This window comes from Portunus trituberculatus, chromosome 25 (genome assembly GCF_017591435.1).
Source record: "Portunus trituberculatus isolate SZX2019 chromosome 25, ASM1759143v1, whole genome shotgun sequence".
Taxonomy (NCBI): domain Eukaryota; kingdom Metazoa; phylum Arthropoda; class Malacostraca; order Decapoda; family Portunidae; genus Portunus; species Portunus trituberculatus.
The window spans coordinates 5377602-5404660 of record NC_059279.1 but is presented as its reverse complement, the minus strand read 5'-3'; the positions used below and the strand labels follow the sequence as shown (position 1 = coordinate 5404660).

Here is a 27059-nt window from a genome sequence, read left to right as displayed (position 1 = left end):
TTTCTTTCAAGTAATATAATTCCAAGAGTTTCTTTGTTAACGTTGTTAACGTGTCCTGGTTCTAGTGAAGGACACATTCAGCCTAGCACATGTAGGCCACATTGTATATATATATATATATATATATATATATATATATATATATATATATATATATATATATATATATATATATATATATATATAATTACTATTACTACGGATATAAGTACACGATAAGCTGTACTACCTCTGTCTATACAGTCGTAATAATATCACTCTGATAGCAAACTTTCTTTCCAAATAATAAGGTAGTTATTAAGACAACTTTGATACGCTAGTGTAGGCTGCCGCCGCAGTGCCGCGCCACAAGCCGGCGGCGGCATCTTCCTCCAAACTTAATTAAATCCTTTTCAGTTTTCAGTCTTTCGTGAAGGCAAGAGGTGGGCGGACTAGAGCCTAGTACCTACTAGTGCCTACATTTGAAAACCTCCGACCTCGTACTTACAGTGGTGGTGGTGGCGGTGTTTGGTGTTACTGACAGTTACTGTTCGATCAGTCTTACCTCACACCCAGACACAGCCATAGATATTCAAAAATACACTTGTATGATATCCAAAACACTCGTCAACACTCAAACGTACGTAGCAGCATGCAAGACATTATCGTCTTCTCCACAACCCTCCAGCGTCATATGTTAATTAATTTAAGGCATTTTAAGGCTATTCACTTACTTTTACATTTTGTTTACATATGAGTGAAAAAAAAAGCTTGAAAATATATCCCGATATTGAAAAGGCGATACTTAAACAAAAAGTATATTTAGGAAAGTCGTAACTATTACTAACTGTTCCTTGCTTTCATTCACTGTAAGCCAAGCATGTCTTAGAAGGAAGTCACTAATCTAGCATTTCCTATATTTCATACCCTGTGGTCAAATATTCCCAATATGGCTTAATTTTGCTGTGTTGAGAGGACAAAGGCTGTTCAACTGATGGCCCACTGCCTCCTCCTTGGCTCGCCCCCCCCTCCACATGCAAACGCAAAGCCCCAGCAGCAAGTCGGTTCCAATACTTTTTTTCCTGTTTCCTATTACTCTTCCATGGTAACCAGGCACCTAAACAGCTGAGATTACCGCCAGTCGCCCAAGACTTGCTTCTTTGCACAGCTAGCAACTGAGCGGCGACAGGCCTCAAGACTCAAGTGATCGATTCGATTTCACACACACACACACACACACGAAGGGCAAAGAAGAGGCAGAAAAATAATGGATTCTTGGTTAAAGATAGAAAATATAGTTGCTTATTGATCAGTAGTGTATAGCCGGTGTCTGATTATGTAAAAGATTATATTTGACATGATGAATTAAGTAAAGAAAATTTGCATGTTTCAATATTTGCTTCTTTTAAAGTTATGAGTAAAACTTTTGCAGGGAGGATCTTTCAATGCTAATGAAACACATTTTTAAGATGAATTTTTTTTTAAGGCGGTGTCACACTAGCACTTTTTCCGTCGTTTTTCAGAAAATCGACAATGTTTTGGCTGCGGCCTGTCTCACACAAATGCATCATGGTGTTTCGTCGTCACTTCCCGCCAACACAATGTAAACACAAACATGGAGGCCACGCTGCGCAAAGATACGCTACTCTGAACGTAATACTGTGTATTACGAAACTTAGACGAGCTAAACAAGCCAAAAAAGCGTGCATGGATGCGTTCATGGTTAGTGGTAGAACCAATGCACGTAGAAACAGATTGAGGAGACTCGGCAAGTCTTGTGGTCTTGGTCTTGGTATGTAAATAAAGGCGGAAAATTTGCAGACGGAAACGATCCGTATCGTCTGACAAGTTCATGCGGAACGTTGAAAAATAGACGGAAATCGCATTAATCGACGGAAAAAGTGCTAGTGTGACACCGCCTGTGTCCTTTCATAAATTGCTGAGTGAAAGCACTGCATATTGACTATGTACTATTTAACATGACATTATTATATGAAGGCAGTGAAACAACTTTTCTCCACAAAATATATTGACTCTGGTGTACACAGGGTGGGCACAACAGCAAGACAAAGGACAGTAGAAATGCTACGTACAAGCTATACTAAAAAGAAATGATCATTATGTTTTTAGTTAATTATGGCCCTTTTGTAGTATGTAGTTTACATTTTGTGACTGAATTTTTTTTATATAAAATAAATGCAATATTACCATTATATTTGCATCAAAAACCTACTATGATACCTTAGAAAATATACTCTCACTATGCATACGTACATAGGATCTTCAATTCATGTGTGTGTGTGTGTGTGTGTGTGTGTGTGTGTGTGTGTGTGTGTGTGTGTGTGTGTGTGTGTGGTACCTTGTCCTAGCTCGGTACATGTAGCAGCACACTACCAGAGATAAAGTCCAGCCTGGTGACTACTTCTTTTAGTCTGCCTTCCCATTGAATACTTGGCACACTTACTCCATGCTGCTGTCATACAGTTTGGGTCTGGGCAGCATCAGTTGGCAGTGTAAGTATATTTGAATGGAACTGTCACATATTTATATAAAATCACAAAAGAAAAAGGAAAAAGTACAAGTTTGTAGAGTATAATGCAAACATAATGTAAAATTAATTATGCAAGTTTGATAATTTTCATGGTGCAGCCATTTGCCTTTCAGTGGTGAAGTACAACCTCAACGTGTCCATATCAAGGCCATGCCAGGAAAAAAGCTTCACAAATAAAAAGCTCATTAATCATGCCAAAGTGTTGCATGACGGGGCCAACTGGTGTAGACCGGGGCTGCTGAGCTGTGAGCTATGAGCACTGCAGACAAGCAGCTTACAATAAAGGCCATAATTACTTGCTGTGACATATACTCGTATGGGCTACTCTATGAGTGCTTTCATAATAAACATACCACACATAATATTCAAATCTCTTGATCAGGTAATGCTAATGTATAAAAATACAAATTCAAAATCAAATATACAGTACATGAAGAGCACAGGTTGGGAAAGATACGTGTATTAGAATACAAACCTAATGCTACACCTCAAACTGAAGTGATGACAAAAGTAGCAAGGCCCAGGGAGTACATGACAAAAGTAAGGCAATGAATGCAAACTATGGTAATCATACATTTACATTGGGAAAACACTTTACCCTATATGTATTTTCATTAACTGACCACATGACACTTAAAGAGTTAAATACATGATGAGGACATGACTTTGGAGTGAACTTCATATGGGTTCCTTAGTCTCAACATAGGAAGCAGAACATTACTAAGTCACTATTACATATGCAATTCCCACAAGGCCTAAATATAAGCTACAGGAGTAATAAGGTGGTGTTGAGGTTCTGGCAAACTGGCAAAGAAACATAAGTATTACTGAGTCATTACAAACACTTATAAGGCTCTTGTCACCTTCACAGTGAATGGGGCTCTCACACAAGTGGAGAAATCCAACTTACTGCTACAGCAACTGCAACTCTTTTATTCTAGAGTAAAATATAAATTTCTATATCTCATATTAACAATTCATCCATAAAAGGCTGATTTGCATCCAAGACAAGTCACACTGCTGTTAGTGGACCTTTCTTTGTCATCTTAGAAGTTAAGCTTTTATAGCTTAATCATAGAATACAAAATTACCTGTAACCTTATCAGTGACACAATACAGGCAATATATATGTATATTTTTAGATTTACAAATGAAGGTATATAAATACTGAAGATACAGAATTTTCAATGCTTGATGAATACTCACATATTGCAGCTATGCAAGTTAAAATGTACAATTGTGATAGCATTTTATGAAAATAGAATCTGTACCAAATTGTCCAACAGTAAAAATACACATCAATTTACCAATTACATTTATCTTTGAACACAAGGAAACTCACTGAGCTTATCACTTCAGTGTCAGCAGCTTCCTCCACCTGTGTTGAATAGTGGCAAAAAATATTGTAGAAAAGCAAATTTAGATAGAATCTTTCCAGGCATACACACGTTTGGGCAAGGCAGGGCATGACGTGAGACAACAAGAGCACATACAGGTAGCTGAGGCCCACCACTTAGTAGAGGAAAGCAGCAGTAATTCATTGCCACCCAGATCCCAGCAGGACCTTGCACCACTAGAGGAAAAAGAGGCTAAAAGGTAGCATTGCACACAAGCAATACATTGCCAGAGATGAGAAGGCTGGCTTTGATTTTTGGATATGATATGCTACTGGTCATTATGAAGACTGGGGTAGCATTTTAGTTAACATTCTAGTTGTGCTTTTAAGAAATGTATAATTATAAGATCAATAGAGAGCAGAATTTCAAATGATTAAATGAAAATAAAAAATTCATACATTTATATATTTTTCTTAATACTACTTAAAAATCATTCATACTGTTTATATGTCAAACACTGTTTGCCTGCTGGATACTCTTTGCTTTCCTACACAATGATTAGATTTTGGAAAACATATGAGAAGAAATAACAGAAGTGGTGCAAACAGCAGATAACAAGAAAGTATTGCATTGATGAGCCTTAAGAAATTCAACACAGGAAATACTGGATTTATGTGCTGACTATGCTGTTAAGTATGTCAATGAACACATCATACCTCATTATGTCTCCCCAGGAACAATGAGTGCATAACAATTATGCCATCAATCCAGTTAATGAATTCATTACCTTAGCCTCTTCCCCTTCTAAAGATACTGAGAGTTTAGGGCTTGGGACACTGGAAGGGAGGTGGGGCTGCAACACATAAAACATGATCCTCTTAAGCAGCAGCAACAACAAGACAAATAAAGCTGATAATGCAGGCCATTTTATGATGGCTGCTACAGCCTTATTACTCAAGGTTTCTGGATTGGCTCATAGCTTGTATGCTAGATGTATGTATGTATATATAAATATTTCAAGCTCACAAAAGAATAATGAGTTACATGACTCTTTCAGAAAGTAAGAGAGAACAGAAATGTGAACCAAATATGGGGTCTATCAGATGGACCCAGTGTGGTCGCAGCAAGATGGGTGTGAAAAGTAAGTCTTTACGGGCAATGAATGTATCATGGCACACCTCAGGACACGTTAAGCACCATGTGTCAAGCAATGTTTACTAATACAATTCTGTCATACGCCAAACCAAGTATAGATGATTGCACCAACTTTTAGACCCAGCTTTCCTAGTGTTCTACACATTGTTTAAGGTTTTTACTGCTAATACATTGAGATACATTAGATTACCTGTGTGTAAATCAAATACACAATATAAGAGCAGCAATATATATCTCGGATAAACCTATAACTCAGTATAAATCATAGACAATATGGAGCATAAGGAAGAATTTCTTACAACACAAGTTTGAGTTCCTCTGTGATCTGGGAAGAATGTGTGTGAAAAGTTATAAGCCTTATGGACACATACTCAGGAAAGGATGAAAAACTGGTGATGACAGTGACTATCAAATGAGAAGGGAATTACCTCAAAGAGATATGCTTCCTCTCCTGGGAACAGCTAACCCACAAGGATCTCCAAAGACTCTTACAATGCCACAGAGGTATAGTAGTATTTCACACAATGATGGAAACTTTAGTCTTTACGACTATACTTATGAGAAACATGCAAAATTGTGAAAAATCTTATGAAAATAGTTCTTAACTACTGCATCCACTGGATTTTTTGCTACAACACCATCTTTATGATCTGACTTTAGCAGTCTAGATTTGTAAAACTAATCTATGTCATTGGGCACTATATGTTTTTAAGGCATGACACTAATTGACTTTCATGCCTTTTCATAATAAGAATAAAAATTATTTCATAAATTAATCAAATAATTCAACCAGAATGTAGATTCATAACTTCTGATACGATAGAATTCAAAGCAAAGTGAAGTCAAAAGAATTGTGCCCAAATGGCCCCACTTCTCAGCAGGGACAGGGGTCTCCTACGACCCAGCGAGGCTCCTACTGTATTGGCTCGCCAGCATTAATTTATTCTATTAGGCACCTTGGTACTCTCGCTCTCTCTCTCTCTCTCTCTTTCTCTCAATCTCTCTCTCTCTCTCTCTCTCTCTCTCTCTCTCTCTCTCTCTCTCTCTCTCTTTCTCTCAATCTCTCTCTCTCTCTCTCTCTTCTCTATATAAACAAGTATAATACTAATTCTATGATCGATTATTTCAACTTTGTGTTTGAATGCCTTTTCTGATGTTACATATTTTAAATTTTTTTTCTACCAACTAGATGATAAAAAACTACTCTTCTTAATGATACTTAATAAGTGAATATTCTTCTTAGGATATCACTGTGCTTTCCTTCCTTACATTTGATACATAGGCATTCTTCTTTAAGAAAACACTGTAAAATGATTTTATCATACATAAGGCCATTTGCCAAACAGCCATTGGTGATACCACCCTCAGCTGAATGAATAGAGCACTGATTTGCAATTCTAAAGTCCTCGACTGAAATTATTTTCAATCAATACCATAGTTTCTTATTATATGGACAGTACAATAATAGCAGCAGTTGCACACTAAGCAACTGTATACAACTATATTTTCACAAATTAATAAATCTGATATTGTTGGACAGTGAGGTGAAAGGTTCATTCAATATAAAAGTACCTGCATTGGTTTTCAGGCTTATGCTTATCTAACACCATTATGCACTTTCAACTCCTTGTTTCATTAAACTGCCATAACCCTCTGCAGCTCTCTCAATCCCTTCCTCACCCTTGTTTATTTTTTTCATTATATCACTCTTTTTCAAGAAATAGTCAGATGAGAGCTTTCGATTTAAGTGTTTGTTTATCTGTGAGCCACCAACTTCAAAGAGCACAATGGCAGGATGAACACAATTTGCAGCCTTTAAGTGTTGTCTTTTGTTGTTAGGCAGACACAACTGTGAGCAGCAGAACACAGGAGGAAGTGAGTGGCAGGGTGATATACAGCAGGACAGACAAGCATGCCTCATATGGACCACACTGGAGATGAACTGTTTCCTGTGTGAGTCAGTGAGGTGATTAGGATAAAGAGAATAAACAAGATGTAAACTACTTTGCAGTACAACAGAAGGGGATTATATCTGGAAATGTTCCATATCATACATCATTCAGTTATACATAATGCTAATGTTTTGATTAATCACATAATGCATGGGGAAGGTGCCCCAACTGCTCATCAAAATAAAGAAAATAATGTCAAAATTTTCATGGGCAAGCAACACTGGCTGTCAATATGTGACGTGTAGCTGCCCACATCACGCCTCATGAAGGAATGAAGAAAATACCTGCATTATCACAGATGTGCAGTGCCTGATGCAAAACTGCAATGGTTAGCACTCTTATATAAAAGACAATCACATATCTAAACCAATGCACCACAAGTGTCTGCCATTGTAATAGTAGGATCATTCTTCACTAACAATTGTACATACTATATCAGTAACTCAAAAATTCATGTATCTTTTGTGTGCTTTTTTTTCACTACTACAGTATATCCAATTCAATACCTTTTGAGTTAATTTCTAACATACTATGGCAAGAGAGGTTGATACAATATTAGGATATATCAACACAAATAAATACTTTAACTAATGTTGGATACATTATATGTATGTACAGTATAATGATAAATGTGTATAAGTACACTGTACTATATTATGTGAATATCAACATCACTTAAATACAAAACACTTAAAAATTCACCAGTAAGTTTACAATTCCTTGTTCCTTTGATGAGGAATTAAAGTGTGACTGCATGGCACTAAAAGAAGCCTCCAGCTACATGAAAATGTGTTACTGATAATACTAATAAGGATCAAATCAGTGCTACAAAACTCACATGAACAGTTTCCAAATGTCCTGTCACAGATATACACATGCCTGTCAATGCATCCACGCATCCACTGCCAACTGAACTGTTTGTCACTGCCTCCTGTCACCAGACCATCCATGTCTGCTCTCAGCTCAGCCACACACACACTTATCTTTCAACACTGACTTTGAATTCAACCTCATGAAACGGAAGACGGAGAGAATGTGACGAGAAAACCTCCACTTATAAAATTGTCACATGCAGAGTATGAAATCAATTAATTTAATAACATATGTTAATCAACATCAAACAAAATAAGTAAGACTGATTCCAACTTATGCATACATCAAATTCATAAATAAATTAAATCTTCATAATATGTATATTCAAAAGAATAAATCAATGACAACCACATAAGACATCATTTGAAACTTACAAAATATAAACTCACAACAGATACACTAGTGCATTGCTTACACTCATCTGGTTAAATGCAGCCACTAGCACAACCTAAGCTCATATATAGCTCTGCCTGAGAAGCCAAAGTTGGTCCCCTTGAAACAGAGACTCAACCAAGGCTATAGATTGGTGGTCTTGGCAATCTTGAGTGCCTTCTTCAGCTTGATGACTCTCCTCTCAGTGGTGGGGTTCCCTGAAGGCAGGTCTCTATAGTAGTGCTCTGATGCTGACTTCCTTTCTCGCCTCCACGATGAGCGTTTCTTCTTCTTCAGCCGCCCTCCGTACGTTCCGTCCTGGAAAACAAAGGTACTCATACTGTGCAGATAGGTAGTCCATGGTTTGCATTCATGAACAGCAACTAAAGGCTTTTGTCTATAATATACGTACTATGCTATATACGTAATCCGTTTCATCCAAAGTTACACAACAGCCGAGTACAAATTGCATTGCTAATAGCTAAATGATTACACAGGAAAATTATATAACAAACACAAACACTATCTTGCTATACAAATTTGGGAACTGGGTTACTGAAGAAAGGGTCTAGTTTATGTCTAGCAACCATGTAACCACACACTTCACTGATGATGAGATGAAGGTGTCTTAGATGATGGAAGATTAAGTCCAAGGAAATGAGAAAAATGTGAAAGCTGAGAACAAGAAGACAAGGTTTGAATATTGTTAAATGTGCCATCTGAGGATCGCATTAGGACACAGAATATGTGATGAGTGACAGATGCTTTCTTGTCATCATAATATACTGAAAGAGAGGATAAAAAATCTATGCAAAGGCAACTTAAAACAAGAGAAAAAAAAAAAAAAAAAAAAAAAAATAGAAGGTAGCAGTGAATTGCAGGATCAGTCTGGAGAAAAACCTAAGAAAGAAACCTTCATGCAGGGCAGTTTTTGCAGTCATGTTTTGAGGTATGAAAGAAAAAGGCAAGAAAAATTAAGCTTAAGATTATAAAACTTGGTAATGCATCAGAGCTTTGAATGATTAGAGATGAGTACATAAAAGGAATACAAAATCAAAGAAATATAAAAACATTTAAATAATATGATAATGTGAAAACTGAACAGTATAAACATGACACTAGAAGAAACAAACAATGAACACATTAGACAACAGACGTACACACAACATAACATGACCAGCAAAGTCTCTTAACTGATTTCATAAAATATTCACATGAGAAGTGACAGAACAGCAGGATGAGTTCTGTATCAATTTTTCTTTGTATACTTCAGTCTTCACTACATTATATCTGGTCCAGTCAACAAATAAAACTTAGAAATCAAATTATGCCAACACAAATCTTTCAAAATCACACACACACAAATAAATAAATAAACAAAGGAGAGCTATTACTAATGAACTAATCAATACTAATATATGTTAGCTTCTACATCTAGGCCAGCATGGTCCTGTACACAGCCTGGCTCATGCACCAAGACCTCTGCTTCCTTCCCAGGCAAACATCTCCTCTGTCTTGCTATGTGACACACCACACATAACTCAAAGCAATTAGGTCACAACACACTGTATATACAATTACTTCCAAGAATGTGAGATATGCTTTGTAATTTCACAGCAAATATGTACCACAAAATAAACAAAGCAGATCTGATAACTACAATATGCATGTAATTTTTTTATTTATTCATCCTTTTATGAGAAGTGAACTATGATACAAAATGATGATCTTCCTGTTTCTCCTCAGCAGTCAAATTGTTGAAAGTTGCAGTATCAGGGAAAGTCTTGGGATCTAGGAAGCTCAGAGTGGTCACTACAGGTGGTAATCACCCTTGCTAAAGTGCTCCAACTAAGGGGGAAGGGGAAAAGGCTCTTCTAAGATGCTCAAGGTCACTATAGATAATATATAGCAGACCTGATGGGTAAACACGACGCCCAAACTCAGGGGTTACGTGTTTTTCGTGGGTGTGGGCGAGCCATGAGGTGCAACTGGCGAGCGTGGAGGGAGAAATAAGGGCAAGTGAGATGTGGTGTGAGGGTGGAGGGTGAAGGAGAGGAGAGTGTGCCCCTCACCACCTCTCCATTAATACCTTCACAGCTCAAGCTTATACTGACTTAAACCACCAAAAACTTAACAAATACAATGAAAAATATCAAATCTTGATAAATAAGAATTGTGATAATATATTCAAAATATTATAAAATTATTTTCGATCTCAATAATTTTTGTCCCCCTTGGAATGTTGCAAATACCCACTCTACACAGTTATAATTTTCATGCCATTAATAAGATCTTCCATCAAACTGAAGCATTTAGATTTACAATATTCCTAGAATGCAAGCTGAGGAATGGTGCATTCCAGAAAATATTTGTTATCAAAATATGCTATAAAGAATTATGCAAGTCTCTATACAAGTGTGTATATTCTTTGTAAGCTTTTTATCTGTACATAAGCATGAAGTTTACTGTAAGCTTTCTGACTTACAGTAGTAAAGATATGATATGCCTGATATGCCATAAGAATTTTCACTTGTAGCCACAAAATAAGAGAGGAAATATAAAGAAAAGAAAGTGAGAGAAACAGAAAAAGAAATGTCTGTGAGTTGATGAAAACCATCACAAAAAACACTGAAATCTGCACTAGACAGCATGCAGCTTTCAGTGGCTGTTGTCGAAGAGAGTGGGCTTAGCACAATGTGTGGCTTCAGTTGTAGATGGAGCTCAACTGTATATATATATATATATATATATATATATATATATATATATATATATATATATATATATATATATATATATATATATATATATATTACACTAAAGAGAGCAGAAGGAAAATACATCCATCCAGTATCATTGGTTTTGTATTTGAATAACAATTACCTACATACAGATTGACTTAACCTACAATAAAAGCTTAACCCATACTGTCAAGTTCCAACACTGTGCATGAATGGATGTCGATCACATCACACTGACAGCATGAATGAGGAACTTCAAACCAATGTTTTATAATAGCACAATTTACAATACTGCATTATTAAACTCTGAAAATACAGTAGCTTCCATTTTGGTTTCTCTAGTAACATCAGTGTACAATTGTCTTTCAAGGATAGTACACCATGCCTTGCTGATTTGATGAGAAATACATTTCCTCCATTAAAAGCCTGTCAGTTATAAAGTCATGGCTTATGCTAATATAAACAGTATCCTTAAAAGCTTCAGCTAATAACAAGAGAGGTTCAGGTGTCAAAGAAAACTTATGATACTGGATTCTGAGCAGAGACAAGGTGAACTCAGTGACAGTAAAGCATAATGGGTGTGCTGTTAAGTGTAATCTTTTGGCTGGTGGGGATGTGCCTAATGGTGATACAGGTTGTGGGTGAAAAATCCATGCAAAACAGTGTTCAAGCTGTAATGAACCAAAGACAATAGTATTAGAAAATACAAAATAAGAAACAATAAGTTAAATTTAGTCCAAGTGAAGCAAAAGTGGACTTGTGAAGTGGTGGTTGAATTCTCACTTACGATGTACTGAACACTGCAACATATGTAGTGCTTGAGTGAAATTACCAATACCTTACATTGCACAGTAATGCTGAAAATAAATAATTATTTGTGGTAGTAACTAGTCACTATGAAACTTACCATTAACTTACCATCTTGTTAGAGCTTATCTAAGAATGTTCATTAATTAAGATACACCATGCCAATGTACTCTGTCCTAATTATGAGCAACTGATGCTGAAAACCTCCATGAACACAGTATGTGACCACACTCACACACTGAAGCAGGTCACAGCATGGTGCACCTCACCTACTCATCACTGTAAATCATCTAGGCATTATACTGACATGCAGGTTACTAGGTAATGCTAATTACCTAGACAGCATAGAGGAAATAAATCAGAGTTCTGCCAGGGGCAGTCCTAACCTCTGCACTTTTGCACATGTCAATTAAAATACAATTTAGAGAAAATAATGTTTCCTGAATATATCAGTTATCAAAGTAGCATTCAAAAACAACCTCTAATCCAACAATCTTTATTTCCTTTCTTAGTGCCAGATGCAATTTCCATCAGCACCAATAACTCAGCACTTAACAAAGATTCATATGTAAGGAAAAAAATATCAAACATAAGTACTAATACTACTTTCTTTTCTTTGCAGAAACATCTTTAAATCATCCAAAGAATAAAATGAGCAAGAATAAATAGTACTGGCAAAGAGGTGTTGAGCTAACCTGGTTGGGTGGGAAGCGGCCGTACAGGGAGACCAAAGTAAAGAGCATGATGAAACCTAGTATGTTGGGAATGAAGGCAGTACACTTCACTGAGAGGCTGTAGTCCATGTAGCGAGAGTTCATGTCCATGTCCGCTGTGGAGAAAAATACCCAGCCATAGTAGTTGCATCCCAATGCCCAGGAATGACCAGTCTTCAATATGTCACTCCTTGTAATTAATGGTCACTAAGAGGCAAATATCAAGTACCACTGAAGAAAATTTAATATGACATAAGCTTGAGTAAGAGAAATGCAAAAACGTGAGCCATTTTTTTTCTTAGCTCAAGATTAACATTATCCTTTGGTGTCAAAATGGTGCACCAGTTTTAATTTTTGTCTTATACATTTGTTATACATGTACAAATTCTGGGCTATGTAGAATCTTCCTTCTTGATATGAACAGCTTTTTTAGTGATTTTCAATAGAATGATATCAAACTACATACAGTATACACTTTGGATGAACTGAGCAAAGAAATATTTTCATATTCTGGTAAGGAGGGAAAAATGTGACATCCCTCTCATGCCAGACACATTACCTCACTCACCTTCTAAGTAAGGTCGGCCCGTTGCGTTGTCTATCTCTGAGCGTGCCTTCCACGTCCACATACTCTCGTTGCCCTCACTGATGAACACAGGGTCCTCTACCGTGTACACTTTGCTGCTGTTGGGGTCTGAGAGTACATAGGAAGGAAAGAATATCAGGGTAACTAAAAGAAGCCAACAAATTTGTACATAAAAGACAGAGAGACAAAGAGAATATATGACCTGTACTACTCAGATATTATAAATTTTCTACAAATCATTCCTTGTGAAAGAAGAAAAGGGTACATTTACAGTTCAGTCACTAGAGTGATTTTATGGTATAGCCTTGGATAACACACCTATATACTGGCCATAGGGACCAGGACTGTAGAAGAGCTGGTTCTTCCACATGTTGAGGTCCAGAATCATGACCATAAAGATGATGCCATAGTTGAACCACTTGCCAGTGACGGATATCTTAGCGTACTTCCAGCGGAGGATGTAGGTAGAGAAGCCTGGCAGGTTAACGTCAATGGTGGAGGTGAAGTGTGGGAAGTCCCAATCCTGCATGACAATCAGCAAGTCCATGACGAGGATGAAGGATGCCAGGAATGCACGTGATAATTCTGGGGAGAGGAAGGGGAGGAACTAAATCTAAGGGAAAGTGCACAAAAAAGACTAGAGGTAATTGAATATATGGGAGAGGAAAGGGATTATAGGAAGAGACATGTACAGACTCTGGAGAGATGAAGGAGACTAGAGGCACTTGTGATAACTGTGGAGAGAGGAAGGAGGTAAACAGCAAGAAGAAAAGTACATTAATTAATCAAGTATGGAAAAACAAGTAAAGGAGGAGACTAAGGCATACATGTGAAAGGAAGGAGGTTAAAATTGATAAGGGAAAAAAAGTGAGAATATTATAACTTTTTTGGAGAGAGAGAGAGAGAGAGAGAGAGAGAGAGAGAGAGAGAGAGAGAGAGAGAGAGAGAGAGAGAGAGAGAGAGAGAGAGAGAGAGAGAGAGAGAGAGAGAGAGAGAATTATAGCTTGCTTGTGCTACTTGAAATTTAACAACCCCCATGTACTCAGTTTTGTTGCCTGTGTTGCCATTAGTAGTATTCTATAACGATTATTCCTTGATAAAACTGATAAAACGTAAAATAGCAATGGACAACTTACTATGAAAACTGAGGGGGGGGGATACAAATCATACTAAATCAGTCTGAAAAGCGTGGGGAAGGCCATGTCACTCACATCCCCCACAGAACTGACACCCATGCACATTGTAAGAAATATAACTCTACACACCTTTCACTTATGAACCTAATGAGCATATGAACCAAATCCAGACAATTTCACTTAACTAGATGAGCCACCATTAATAATTCAACAGCAATAAGAATCAATAACAAAGAACAGATTGCTTCCTACATACTACAAGCTAAAGATCACCAAATACAAAGCCAAGATGAAAAAGAATCAGTGAAAGAGGTTAAAGAGCAGATAACTTCCTAAACACTACAGGCTAAAGAACAACAAGTATGACATGGTAAGACTGTGAAGAATTTACCAACAATAAGAATAAGTGAAAGGAGAACGAAGGAGGAGGAGGAGAAAGAACAGAATACTCACTAAACACTATACTGGATAAAGCCCGTATTCTGAAATGCTTTGCTCTCTCCATTACTACTTTCCAAAGGCTCTAGTTGAAGCTACTAGTGTTCTTAACTTCTTCAATACTGGTGCACATTTTTACCTTGAGATTTGTGTACGATTTGACCACTTTATTGACATTAAGGAGGGTCTATGGAGGTCAGAAGATTAATGGCCAGTCTTCACTACTTTAATCCCCAACATGAGTTTCACCAAATAGTAACCAGAATGAATACGAAAATGCGTCATGGTACTGAAGGGGTTGTGGGTATTTTATGTATCTAGAGGGAGACTGGCAAGATTTCTACATTATCATTACGAGATACTGCCTTGAAAACCCGCCTACTCGTCTCTGTGGCCTTGAAAATCTGTCGTGGCGAGAGCGTAGAACAGCTAGTAAGAAGAAAACCAGAGAGGAGTGCACTTCGGAACACAGGGAAGGAAGGCCTCTCATTTCCTTCCTTATTGGTATTCATATATGCATCGTCTCAGCGGGAAGTTGTCCGTGGCTGGGAGTAATTAGTGCGCAGGTGGAAAATAGTAAACAGACGGAGATGGATGATGATTGTGAGAGCATTAATAGTATGACGGTGATGGTGGTGAAAATTGCTGCTGAAAGTGATGGTAGTAGTAGTAGTAGTAGTAGTACGTAGCCGCCGCCTCCAACAACGTACAACAGAAACGGAAACCACCCCCTCCACCACCACCAACAGAGACAACACCCTCCTCATCCTTTGAAGTAAATTTAGACTTTCCTTGAAGTGACAAGACTCACCTGATCAATGTCACCACACGTGACACGGAGGAGCACCGCACCACACACACACACACACATCGTTCCCTTCGCTAAGAACTCTTTCCAGTCTATAATCTCAAGACTCCACACACTCGTTAAGTAAACATGAACGTAATTATAACTTCACGATAATAGCATAATTTTTAATGCTTTACTTTACACCCACGCTGTCTGGACTCTGGAGGCAGTATGAATGGAGCATGGGGAGAATGTGTGTAAAGAAGAGAGGGCAGAAAATAACGAGAAATTGACAAAGAAGAGGAATAAGAAAGGAAAATATGATACTTTTCCATATAGCAGAAGAGGAAGGATGAAACATAAGAAAGATAACAGAGGAGGAAGCGAGTAATAAGAAGGACGAGGAAGAAGAAAACAAGAGAATAATGCAAAGAAAAGAGTTATGGAAGGGTAAACTATAAAATCATAATAAAAATGGAAGCGAGTAAGGAAAGAGGAGAAAGAAGTGGCCATGTGGAAGAAACAATAATAGAAAATAAAGACAAATATGGCAAAAGCAAGAAATATAAAGCAGCCAAACAGGCGTAGCCACACAGCACAGGAGTCAGCAGACAACACGGCGCTCTTGTTGCGAGGGACGGTCAACATGTAAACAATATCCATCTTTTCCTCCTTCACAAAAATGCAAGACGTAAGAAATTTCAATAACACGAAAATATGCATGTTATTAAGAGAGAGAGAGAGAGAGAGAGAGGAGTGAGACGGTGAGGCATTAGGGATGAGAGAGGAAGGAAAACGAAGCCAGAGAGAGGAGTGATGAAGAGGTGGAAGAAAATGAGTATTATTTCAGGTCACGATGTAGCAGTTTGTTTCTCCGAGGCTGTGGAAGAGAACCATATTGAGCCATTATGGTGCACACACACACACACACACACACACACACACACACACACACACACACACACACACACACACACGTAGTATAGTAGAAGTAGCAGCAGCAGTAGTAGTAATAGTAGTAGTAGTAGTAGTAGTAGTAGTAGTAGTAGTAGTAGTAGCAGCAGCAGCAGCAGCAGCAGCAGTAGTAGCAGCAGCAGTAGCAGTGGTGGTAGCAGTAGCAGTGGTAGCAGCAGTAGTAGTGGTAGTAGTGGTAGTAGTAGTGCAACAATAGTAGTAGTAGTAGTAGTAGTGGTAGTAGTAGTGGTGCAGCAGTAGTAGTAGTAGTGCAATAATAGTAGTAGTAGTAGTAGTAGTAGTAGTAGTAGTAGTAGTAGTAGTAGTAGTGCAGTAGTAGTAGTAGTAGTAGTGCAATAGTAGTAGTAGTGCAATAGTAGTAGTAGTAGTAAATCCACTACAATTGTTATTTATACATTAAAAAAAATAATGATGATGATGATGATGATAACAACAACAACAATAATCATACCAATAATAATAATAATAATAATAATAATAATAATAAAAATAATAATAAAAAATGATAATATTATTAATAATAATAATAATAATAATAATAATAATAATAATAATAATAATAATAACAATAATAATAACAACTACAACAACAACACTGCTCGTTCCTGCAGAAAACGGCCGCAAGAACCACCACCACTACCACCACCACCACCACCACCACTGGCCACCCACTGATCCTGGCAACACTCCAGTTACGACACATAAAAAACGGTCGTTGTTGCAAGGCGGCGGCAGCGACGGCGACGTGTTGGACACCCACAAAAGTTTCATCAAGACCTGGATGAAAGGAATAAAATGTCGAAGAGAAAAGAGGAACATTCTATGCACTGTGTTGCCGAGAGTGAGAACTTGAGGATTATAAGAAGCGAGGAGGCGCGGAGGTTACGGTGAAGTGAGAGCAAGTCTGTGAATGGAACAAGGAAAGCTGAAAGGCAAGGAAGAAAGAAGAAGAAGAAGACGGTAAAGATGATTCAAGATTACATTTGTAGACTATGCACAGATATTCTTGGTAAGCAGAGAGAGCGAAAGGAAAGGAGCCATGCATCAAGTAAAGAAGGGAAAAGGAAAAACGAAAAACATAGATAAGAATAACAAACGCAAGAGATAGCAAACAATCAGAGGTCAGGAGAAAGGAAAGGACAGAAGTGACACAAAAGGAAGAGAAGACCACACCAGCAAAACATTAGCCAAGGAACCTATATACCAGAGATTCCTTAACAGTAGCAAGTAAATTTCCATGATTTAATGCAATAATTTGGTTTCATGATGCGCACTTTTCCAGATCTCTTCATTACCAGTAGGAAAGGAACGCAAGGAATGCAGAGAGAGAGAGAGAGAGAGAGAGAGAGAGAGAGAGAGAGAGAGAAGAAACAAGGCGAGTGAAGACGAGAGCAAAGGCTGTCAGTGCATGCGTGTGAAGCTGAAAACGAAGTAAGTAAATAAAACTTAAACTTGCTCATAACGAAGATTAAGAACATGAGGAAGTTTGGAAAGAGGTTGAAGAAACAGTCAAGATCTGTATAGTTTTACACAGACAATTACCACAATTTATAACTACATACATGGCTACTATACTACTACTACTACTACTACTACTACTACTACTACTGCTGCTGCTGCTGCTGCTGCTGCTGCTGCTGCTGCTGCTGCTGCTGCTACTACTACTACTACGTCTGCTAAAGCACAGACTGCAAAACACACACACACACACACACACACACACACACACACACACACACACACACACACACACACACCGATTGCAGACAAGGAAACACAACAAATCTAAAAAAAAAAAAAATTATTCACTGTTCTGTTGATGTATTTCTCTCGGCTCTCCTTGAGACTATGAGGATGAGACGAAGGAGAAGGAGGAGGAGGAGACGAAAAACAAAAACAAGAAGGAGGAGGAGGAGGAGGAGGAGGAGGAGGAGGAGGAGGAGGAGGAGGAGGAGGAAGGGTAAGAAAAATGCAGAATATGCAATACAATAAAGGGAAACATGCCAGGAAAGATACACAAAGAGAGGGAAAGATTTATGACACAAAGACGACGGAAGGCAGGCGGGGAGACAGGGAGGGACAGAGAAGATGGACAGAAGAGATGGGAGACAAGATAGACGAAGGAAGTGAAGAAAACAGATAAAAATAAGCAAAAATAAAGATAAATAAGCATAAGTGAAAAGGATAATCTTCAAACACATTATATATGAAGGACCTTTTAAAACACCTCAACAGTTTCTTAACAAAACCCTAAAAAAATCATCTTAAGCTTGACAATTACCCAAAAACGACAAAAAAAAAAAAAGTAAGTAAATAAACATAAGAGAAAAGAAGAATCATCAGACACACCGCATATATGAAACGCCTTTTAAAAACACCTGTACAGTTTCCTAACAAAACCAAAACATTTCTATCTTACACTTGACAATTCACCAAAGCTCACAATACATTCCACACACACTCAGCATACATATTGATTCACTCCCCGCTAAATCTGACAGAGGGTGTCTTGCATGGGGAATCCAGATTAACCAAGTGTGACGTTTTGACGGTGTGACGCGCGCAAAGAAGCCACAGGTGTCTGAGATTAGGACATCTGACTTCTCCTCTCCCCCTTCTGAGCACATGGTCGATACAAGGAGGGGAAGGCAGGGAGGGAGAGGCGGAGGAAATGGAGGGGAAAGGAAGAGGGAACGTAATTGGCCCGAGGAAAAGGGAGCAGAGTGGAGAGGAACACAGAGGGAGGGATTGGACAGAACGAAATCAAAGGAACCAAGCAACGAGAGTTAAGAAGATTAGGAAATGCAGGAAGGAAAAGAATGGATGGGTGGTGGAAGGGATTTAGAACTTTCACACACACACACACACACACACACACACACACACACACACAGAGAGAGAGAGAGAGAGAGAGAGAGAGAGAGAGAGAGAGAAACCACTTTACTACTACCGTAACTAAAACAGACAAGCACAAATGAACAAAGAAGAAAGAAAACACAGAAACACATCACAAAACACATCATAACGAACAAGGAACTGAAAAACAAACAAAAACAAACTGAAACAACACACGCAACACAACACCAGATAACAACAATCCACAACGAACAACAACAACGTAAGGCAACTCACCGGTAGTTTCCACGAAGCCCTTGTTAAGCTCGTCCCAGGATATATAGTCAGACACGATGAGGAAGATCACCACTATTGCCACCACGATATACCCGCACCAGAAGATTAGGATTCGCGGGACGTTTGAAATCCGGTAAAGGCGACGGAACTCAGGCGCCCAGTTCGGATACAAGTTGTCCTGCAGCATCATATCTGTTACCATGAGGGCAGTCACCAGATCTCCCAGCCACGTGCAGGTTGCCGCGGCCTTCATCATGCTGCGGGAAGGATGGAAGGTTGGTTAGGTGATTGTCATGTAAGTCTGGTTGGGTTGTGAGGCAATTGAATAATAAATAAAATAATGATGTACGTGCTGCGTGTTTGCTTGCTTGCTTGTGCGATGGGGAATGGTAGAGTTGTAGTAGTGGTAGTAGTGGTAGTAGTAGTAGTGGTGGTAGTAGTAGTAGTAGTAGTAGTAGTAGTAGTAGTAGTAGTAGTAGTAGTAGTAGTAGTAGTAGTAGTAGTAGTAGTAGTACACTGTAAAAAATGATGGGTACAATGTAGGTAGATTTGATACGAGAGGATATAACGCCACAGATGTATCAACATTATCGCCTTTCTGCTCCCATACGGGCACAATGTCAACAAATGTACATATATATATATATATATATATATATATATATATATATATATATATATATATATATATATATATATATATATATTCCAGCAGAGTAAAGTAGCAATACTTTTCTTAATTTAAGTTAGAGCCTGTTTTCGTGTAATTCACCTCACCTCGGTCACCTGTTGGTCACCCAGCCAGCCCCAGAAAGTTCATACATGCATCATCAAAACTAACCTGTCTTGGCTTGCTTGTCTAGTTTGGTGTCTAAACATTCCAATTAGATGGTTGGTTCGTGATGCATGGTCCTCCATATATATATATATATATATATATATATATATATATATATATATATATATATATATATATATATATATATATATATATATATATATATATATATATATATATATATATATATATATATATATATATATATATATATATATATATATATATATATATGTGTGTGTGTGTGTGTGTGTGTGTGTGTGTGTGTGTGTGTGTGTGTGTGTGTGTGTGTGTGTGTGTGTGTGTGTGTGTGTGTGTGTGTGTGTGTAATTCACCTCAGTCGCCTCCTGGTCACCCAGCCAGTCTTCCCCATTACGGAGCGAGCTCAGAGCTCATAGACCGATCTTCGGATAGGACTGAGACCACAACACACTCCACACACCGGGAAAGTGAGGCCACAACCCCTCGAGTTACATCCCGTACCTATTTACTGCTAGGTGAACAGGGGCCACACATGAGGCTTGCGCATTTGCCTCGCCGCGCCGGAACTCGAACCCGGCCCTCTAGATTGTGAGTCGAGCGTGCTAACCACTACACTACACGGTGTGTGTGTGTGTGTGTGTGTGTGTGTGTGTGTGTGTGTTTCACCTAGTTGTAGTTTTACAGGGCCTGGGTATCATACTCGTGTAGCCCGGTCTCCATATCTACACACATCCAACTTTCCTTTAAAACTATGCACACTCCTTGCTGACACCACCTCCTCACTCAAACTATTCCACACCTCCACACATCTCAGTGGGAAATATATTTCTTCACATCCTTCAAGCATACTCCCTTGGTTATCTTTTTACTATGCGATCTCGTAGTTCTATTTAAATTTTCCTCTCTCAACATCATTTGTTCATTATCCACTTCATCCAAACCGTTCAACAGTTTATAAACCTGTATTAAATCTCCTCTTTCTCTTCTTTGTTCCAAGGTAAGCAAATTCATTTCTTTTAATCTCTCCTCATAGGTCATTTCTGCCAATTCCGGAACCATTTTTGTTGCCATTCTCTGCAATCTCTCCAACTTCCTTATATGCTTCTTTTTATAAGGGGACCAAACCACCCCAGCATATTCCAATCTTGGTCTAATTACCGTACTAATTAATTTCTTCATCATATCTTTATCCATATAATGAAAGGCTAATCCAATATTTCTAATCAAATTATATGTTTCTCCAAACATCTTGTCAATATGAGCCTCAAACTGCCCATGGTCTTGTATTATCACTCCCAAATCCTTTTCCTTTTCCACCTTTTTCAACACTACTCCTTCACCCATCTTATATGACCCTCTTGGCCGTCTTCCACTCTTCCCCATCTCCATTACATGACTTTTGCTCAGATTAAATTCCATCTCCCACCTCTTGCTCCACTCCCAAATCCTATCCAGATCTGCCTGTAAAATTTCACAATCTTCTTCACTCTTCACACACCTACACAACTTCGCATCATCCGCAAACAAATTAATATAACTGTTTACTCCTCTGGCATATCATTAATATAGACAAGGAAAAGTATTGGTGCCAGCACTGAACCTTGTGGGACTCCACTCTCCACCACCAACCAGTCCGACTTTGCATCCCTTATTACCGTTCTCATCTCCCTCCATCTCAAGTAGTTTTCCATCCACTTTAACACTTTTCCCTTCAGTCCTCCATAAATCTCTAATTTCCATAGCAGTCTCATGTGAGGTACCTTGTCAAAAGCTTTTTTAAATCCAAATATACACAGTCCATCCATCCCTCTCTCTCTTGTATTTTGTCAACCACTCTTGAATAAAAGCTCAGTAGATTTGTTACACATGACCTCCCTTTCCTAAAGCCAAATTGATGATCCGATAATAACTTATGATCCTCCAGGAACCGCATCCAATATTTCTTTATCACCCTCTCACAAATCTTACCGACCACACTTGTTAAAGACACAGGTCTATAGTTAATTGTTATAGTTATTGTGTGTGTGTGTGTGTGTGTGTGTGTGTGTGTGTGTGTGTGTGTGTGTGTGTGTGTGTGTGTGTGTGTGTGTGTGTGTGTGTGTGTGTGTGTGTGTGTGTGTGTGTGTGTGTGTGTGTGTGTGTAATTCACTGTTTGATCTGCTGCAGTCTCTGACGAGACAGCCAGACGTTACCCTATGGAACGAGCTCAGAGCTCATTATTTCCGATCTTGGGATAGGTCTGAGACCAGGCACACACCACACACCAGGACAACAAGATCACAACTCCTCGATTTACATCCCGTACCTACTCACTGCTAGGTGAACAGGGGCTACACGTGAAAGGAGACATACCCAAATATTTCCACCCGGCCGGGGAATCGAACCCCGGTTGTGTGTGTGTGTGTGTGTGTGTGTGTGTGTGTGTGTGTGTGTGTGTGTGTGTGTGTGTGTGTGTGTGTGTGTGTGTGTGTGTGTGTGTGTGTGTGTGTGTGTGTGTGTGTGTGTGTGTGTGTGATTTTATAAGATTTAAAGCATGCCTAAACATTGTAATTTTGCATACATCAGATGCTTTTATTTTCATGATATTAATTAGAATTTGATATTGGGATGTTTGTGTAATGAAAGTTGTTTGGATCGTCTTTTCAGGCTATGAGACATCCCACACCTGTCACCTGTGTTAGTGTTTTGAAGATGATGGGTTCCACTTACAACTCAACAGGAACTCTATTTGTCCCAAGAATAACAGTTTTCCAGATTATGTGGAGCACTGTTTTAAACTAGCCACAAGAAACATTGTTTTTGGAAAAATACATCTTCAGGAATACTACATGCTCAGTAACAGGTATTGATGCTACTTGGGAGAAAAAAGAATAAATATTTACTACTATTAGTTCAGGCAACTGTGATATTGCCCTTGTAGTAACACCTGAGTATGAACAAGTATGTTCTTCACGATTCATGTCTAAGGTTCATTAGGGTGCCTACAGCCTGATGTCTTGCAGTCCTTTCTGCCATGCACCATCCCTCAACAACTCTTCTTCAGATTACTTGCTACATACCTCCATTTTTCCATGGGTTTTCCCATGCCTCTCCTTAAACATTGTTGTGCTACTGTATATATATATATATATATATATATATATATATATATATATATATATATATATATATATATATATATATATATATATATATATATATATATATATATATATATATATATATATATATGGTGTCCCAAAATATGTATATATATACTAGTTGCTGAGAGCTTAATTGATGTTTTTTTTTCCTATCCAGATTAAACTTATTGTAATTAATGATGGCAGCCAGATTAAGTTTTGAACAAAAGAAATCCTCAAATGGTACTGTAAGTGTGAAAACACAGTTGAAGTGCAAAGACCGTTAAGGAGGACGTTTCAAACTGATCCACCAACGCGACTTACCATCACTCGAATTAGAGATAAGTTTGAAGCCCATGCAACTGTTCAGAATGTCCACGAGAAGCATTCCAGGAGACTATGAACATGGACAACTCCCACAATGCAAGAAAGAATGCTGGAAACATAGTATCTCCAAAATCCAAGAAAATCTATGCTGCAAGCGAGTCGTGAGGTAGGTATTTAAAAATTGTCGGTTTATTGCATTTTGAAGCATTGTCAATAGAAACATTACATTATTTGATTAATCCATGCTACTAATGGTGGTGATCCAGACCAAAGAGTGCACTATTGCAGGTGGTATTTGCTTGCCGCACAGGTGATATGTTTCCAGCACTCTTTCTTGCTTTGTGGGAGTTATTTATGTTCATGGTCTTTAGGAAGGTTTCTCGTGGACATTCTGAACAGTTCCGTGGGCTTCAAACTTCTCTAATTCGAGTGTTGGTAAGTTGTGTTGGTGGATCTGTTTGAAACTTCCTCCAAAACTGTCTTTGCACTTCAACTGTGTTTTTACATTTACAATAGCATTTGAGGATTTGAAGATTTTCTTTGTTCAAAGTTTAGTCTGACTGCAATCATTCAATCTAGTTATCAGCCGCTAAAGTGTGTAAAATTTTTTTAGGATGCCTATATAGTGTGGTTCCAATGATTTTATAAAAGAAATGTTGCATTTTAATTAATCTGTATATTAGTGAACATGCTTCTTATCACATGTGTACCTATATAATTTCATCTTTCTGTTCTCTGTCTAGAAATGTATTAGTACACACACACACACACACACACACACACACACACACACACACACACACACACACACACACACACACACACACACATATATATATATATATATATATATATATATATATATATATATATATATATATATATATATATATATATATATATATATATATATATATATATATATATATATATATATATATATATATATATATATATATATATATATATATATATATATATATATATATATATATATATATATATATATATATATATATATATATATATATATATATATATATATATATATATATATATATATATATATATATATATATATATATATATATATATATATATATATATATATATATATATATATATATATATATATATATATATATATATATATATATATATATATATATATATATATATATATATATATATATATATATATATATATATATATATATATATATATATATATATATATATATATATATATATATATATATATATATATATATATATATATATATATATATATATATATATATATATATATATATATATATATATATATATATATATATATATATATATATATATATATATATATATATATATATATATATATATATAGTATAGTAGTAGTAGTAGTATAGTAGTAGTAGTACATAGTCGTTACATACACACACACACACACACACACACACACACACACACACACACACACACACACACACACACACACACACACACACACACACACACACACACAGAGTAACATTCACAGCGCTCATTAACATGCCAACCACAGTGCGCCATACCTTCCCAGTAGCTGTCCCTTCCATGCACAGTAACTACCGCTCCCTTCCACCCTCCTCTCTTTATCCCTTCCTTCCACTACAACTCACCCTAGGTCTTTACTCTCCTTCAGTACGTTTCTCCCTGCTCCTCTTCATCCCTAGGGCCTACCTCTGACCCTTCTACCTCTCGACCTCTTCTTCCTAATCTAACGACTTGCTGTAAGACTAACTGCGCCTCCTAATCACCTTCCCAGCCTTCGCCACAGCCAGAGGGAAACACACGCCAATAAATACAGAAGTGTGTCAATTTGAGGATTTTCTCTCTGCACTTTGAGAATTGCTGGGAAAAGGAGAGAAGAGGAGAGGAGCAAGTCAGGTTAATCCCCTTCAGTACAATGATTTATTTTATTACTTATTCTGCTTACTATTTCGCAATTTTATACAGCTTCAGAAACTATTGTAGGGATTAAAAAAGTGAAGAGTGAGGCCATTAGTTTTCTGACCTCCCTAAGCCCTTCCTAATGTTAATAAAATCGTCTAATCGCACACAAAACTAGTGGTAAAAATGCGTCCCAGTACTGCAGAGCTATGTTAAATGTTTTTTTTTTTTCAAATTAGTCATAGTGCTGTCGTTATGGAGCAGACGAGAGATGCAGGGATGAGCAAGTACCATCATTACCGTGGTGGTGGAATGTACGAAGGAAAATCAACAAAAGAGGAGTGTGCAGAACTGAGGTTAGCTTAGGTAGGAGAAATAGTGACAGAAATAGCCTTGGTCTCTCTTTACTCAAGTGGCGTGCGGAGGCGTTCTCACTGGTGGGGTGAAGGAGGCTTCTGGGTACGTGGCGTCTCAGAAGGAAGGGCGTGAGGAAAAGTGACTTATACAGGCTTTGCTTGCTTTCTGATGCTAAATTCGTTGTTAATTAAGATTCTTGGTGAAGGGCAGTTCAAGAATGTTCAGTGTACGAGTCGAAGAGACCAAAGTCTTAATTAAGAAGAGCTAGGGTATGTTTGTAAGGAAGGTTGTGTTTTGATAGAGTCAGGGGGAGAATTCAGCTTCTAAGGCCTCGAAAACTAGCTGGGTTTCTCTCCCTCTATTCAGAAAAATATGCATCAGAGATCGAGTGCTCTGCAATTCATAAGGTGTCTAGTTCAGCAGTTCTCTTCAAAATGAAAGATAATTTATGAAAGGGTACAAATGCATTGAGTTCAAATGGGACAATTAGATCCCACAGAAACTGAATGGATGGGTATAATAAAAGGAAGTAATTGAAACCACCATAATTTATAGGTTTCCCTGAAGAATGACCGTCTATGTAGCAGCGAAGCATTGGATAAAGCACCACACGAGGGAAGGGCTTGTAATAATTATCAGAAGCCTTGGAAATGGCTCAAAAGCAAAAACTTAGTCAAGCTCACCGACGTTACGAGAGGTTTCACTTGAGCTTGTAAAAGAGGATAAGCGAGATTCAGATAAGAGAACAGGAGGAGGAGTAAAGGGATCACTGGTGCACCCTTGCCTTCAGGAAGCTGAAATGACGATGATATGTTCTAAGGTGATCAAAGTTTATGGTGGATGATATTACTGTTACGGAAGAACCTGAATGAGTGAACTGAAGGCGCCAAACAACTTGATCGTAAGGCGGCTCACTGTATACAAAGGCTGATATTGACAGATATGAATATAAAAAGTGACTGAC

The 27059-nt window shown here is 37.8% G+C and overlaps 1 protein-coding gene across 3 annotated transcripts in view; it reads right to left on the bottom strand.

Moving 5' to 3' along the window:
* Nucleotides 1–1990: 1990 nt before the first annotated feature.
* The window catches only part of LOC123508996 (transmembrane protein 117-like), a 112708-nt gene continuing 87639 nt past the window's right edge, over nucleotides 1991–27059 (bottom strand). Inside the window, exons 6-11 of one of the 3 annotated variants that reach the window (XM_045263113.1) lie at nucleotides 19538–19794; nucleotides 13385–13651; nucleotides 13049–13174; nucleotides 12463–12596; nucleotides 10134–10207; nucleotides 8402–8537 (exon numbers count right to left, since the gene is read on the bottom strand). In XM_045263113.1, coding sequence (XP_045119048.1) covers nucleotides 10160–10207; nucleotides 12463–12596; nucleotides 13049–13174; nucleotides 13385–13651; nucleotides 19538–19794 — 832 coding nt within the window. In that variant the 3' untranslated portion in view covers nucleotides 8402–8537; nucleotides 10134–10159. Of the gene's footprint in view, nucleotides 8538–10133; nucleotides 10208–11747; nucleotides 11818–12462; nucleotides 12597–13048; nucleotides 13175–13384; nucleotides 13652–19537; nucleotides 19795–27059 lie in introns of all 3 variants that reach the window. The other 2 variants (XR_006676080.1, XM_045263112.1) reach the window with 2 other exon arrangements.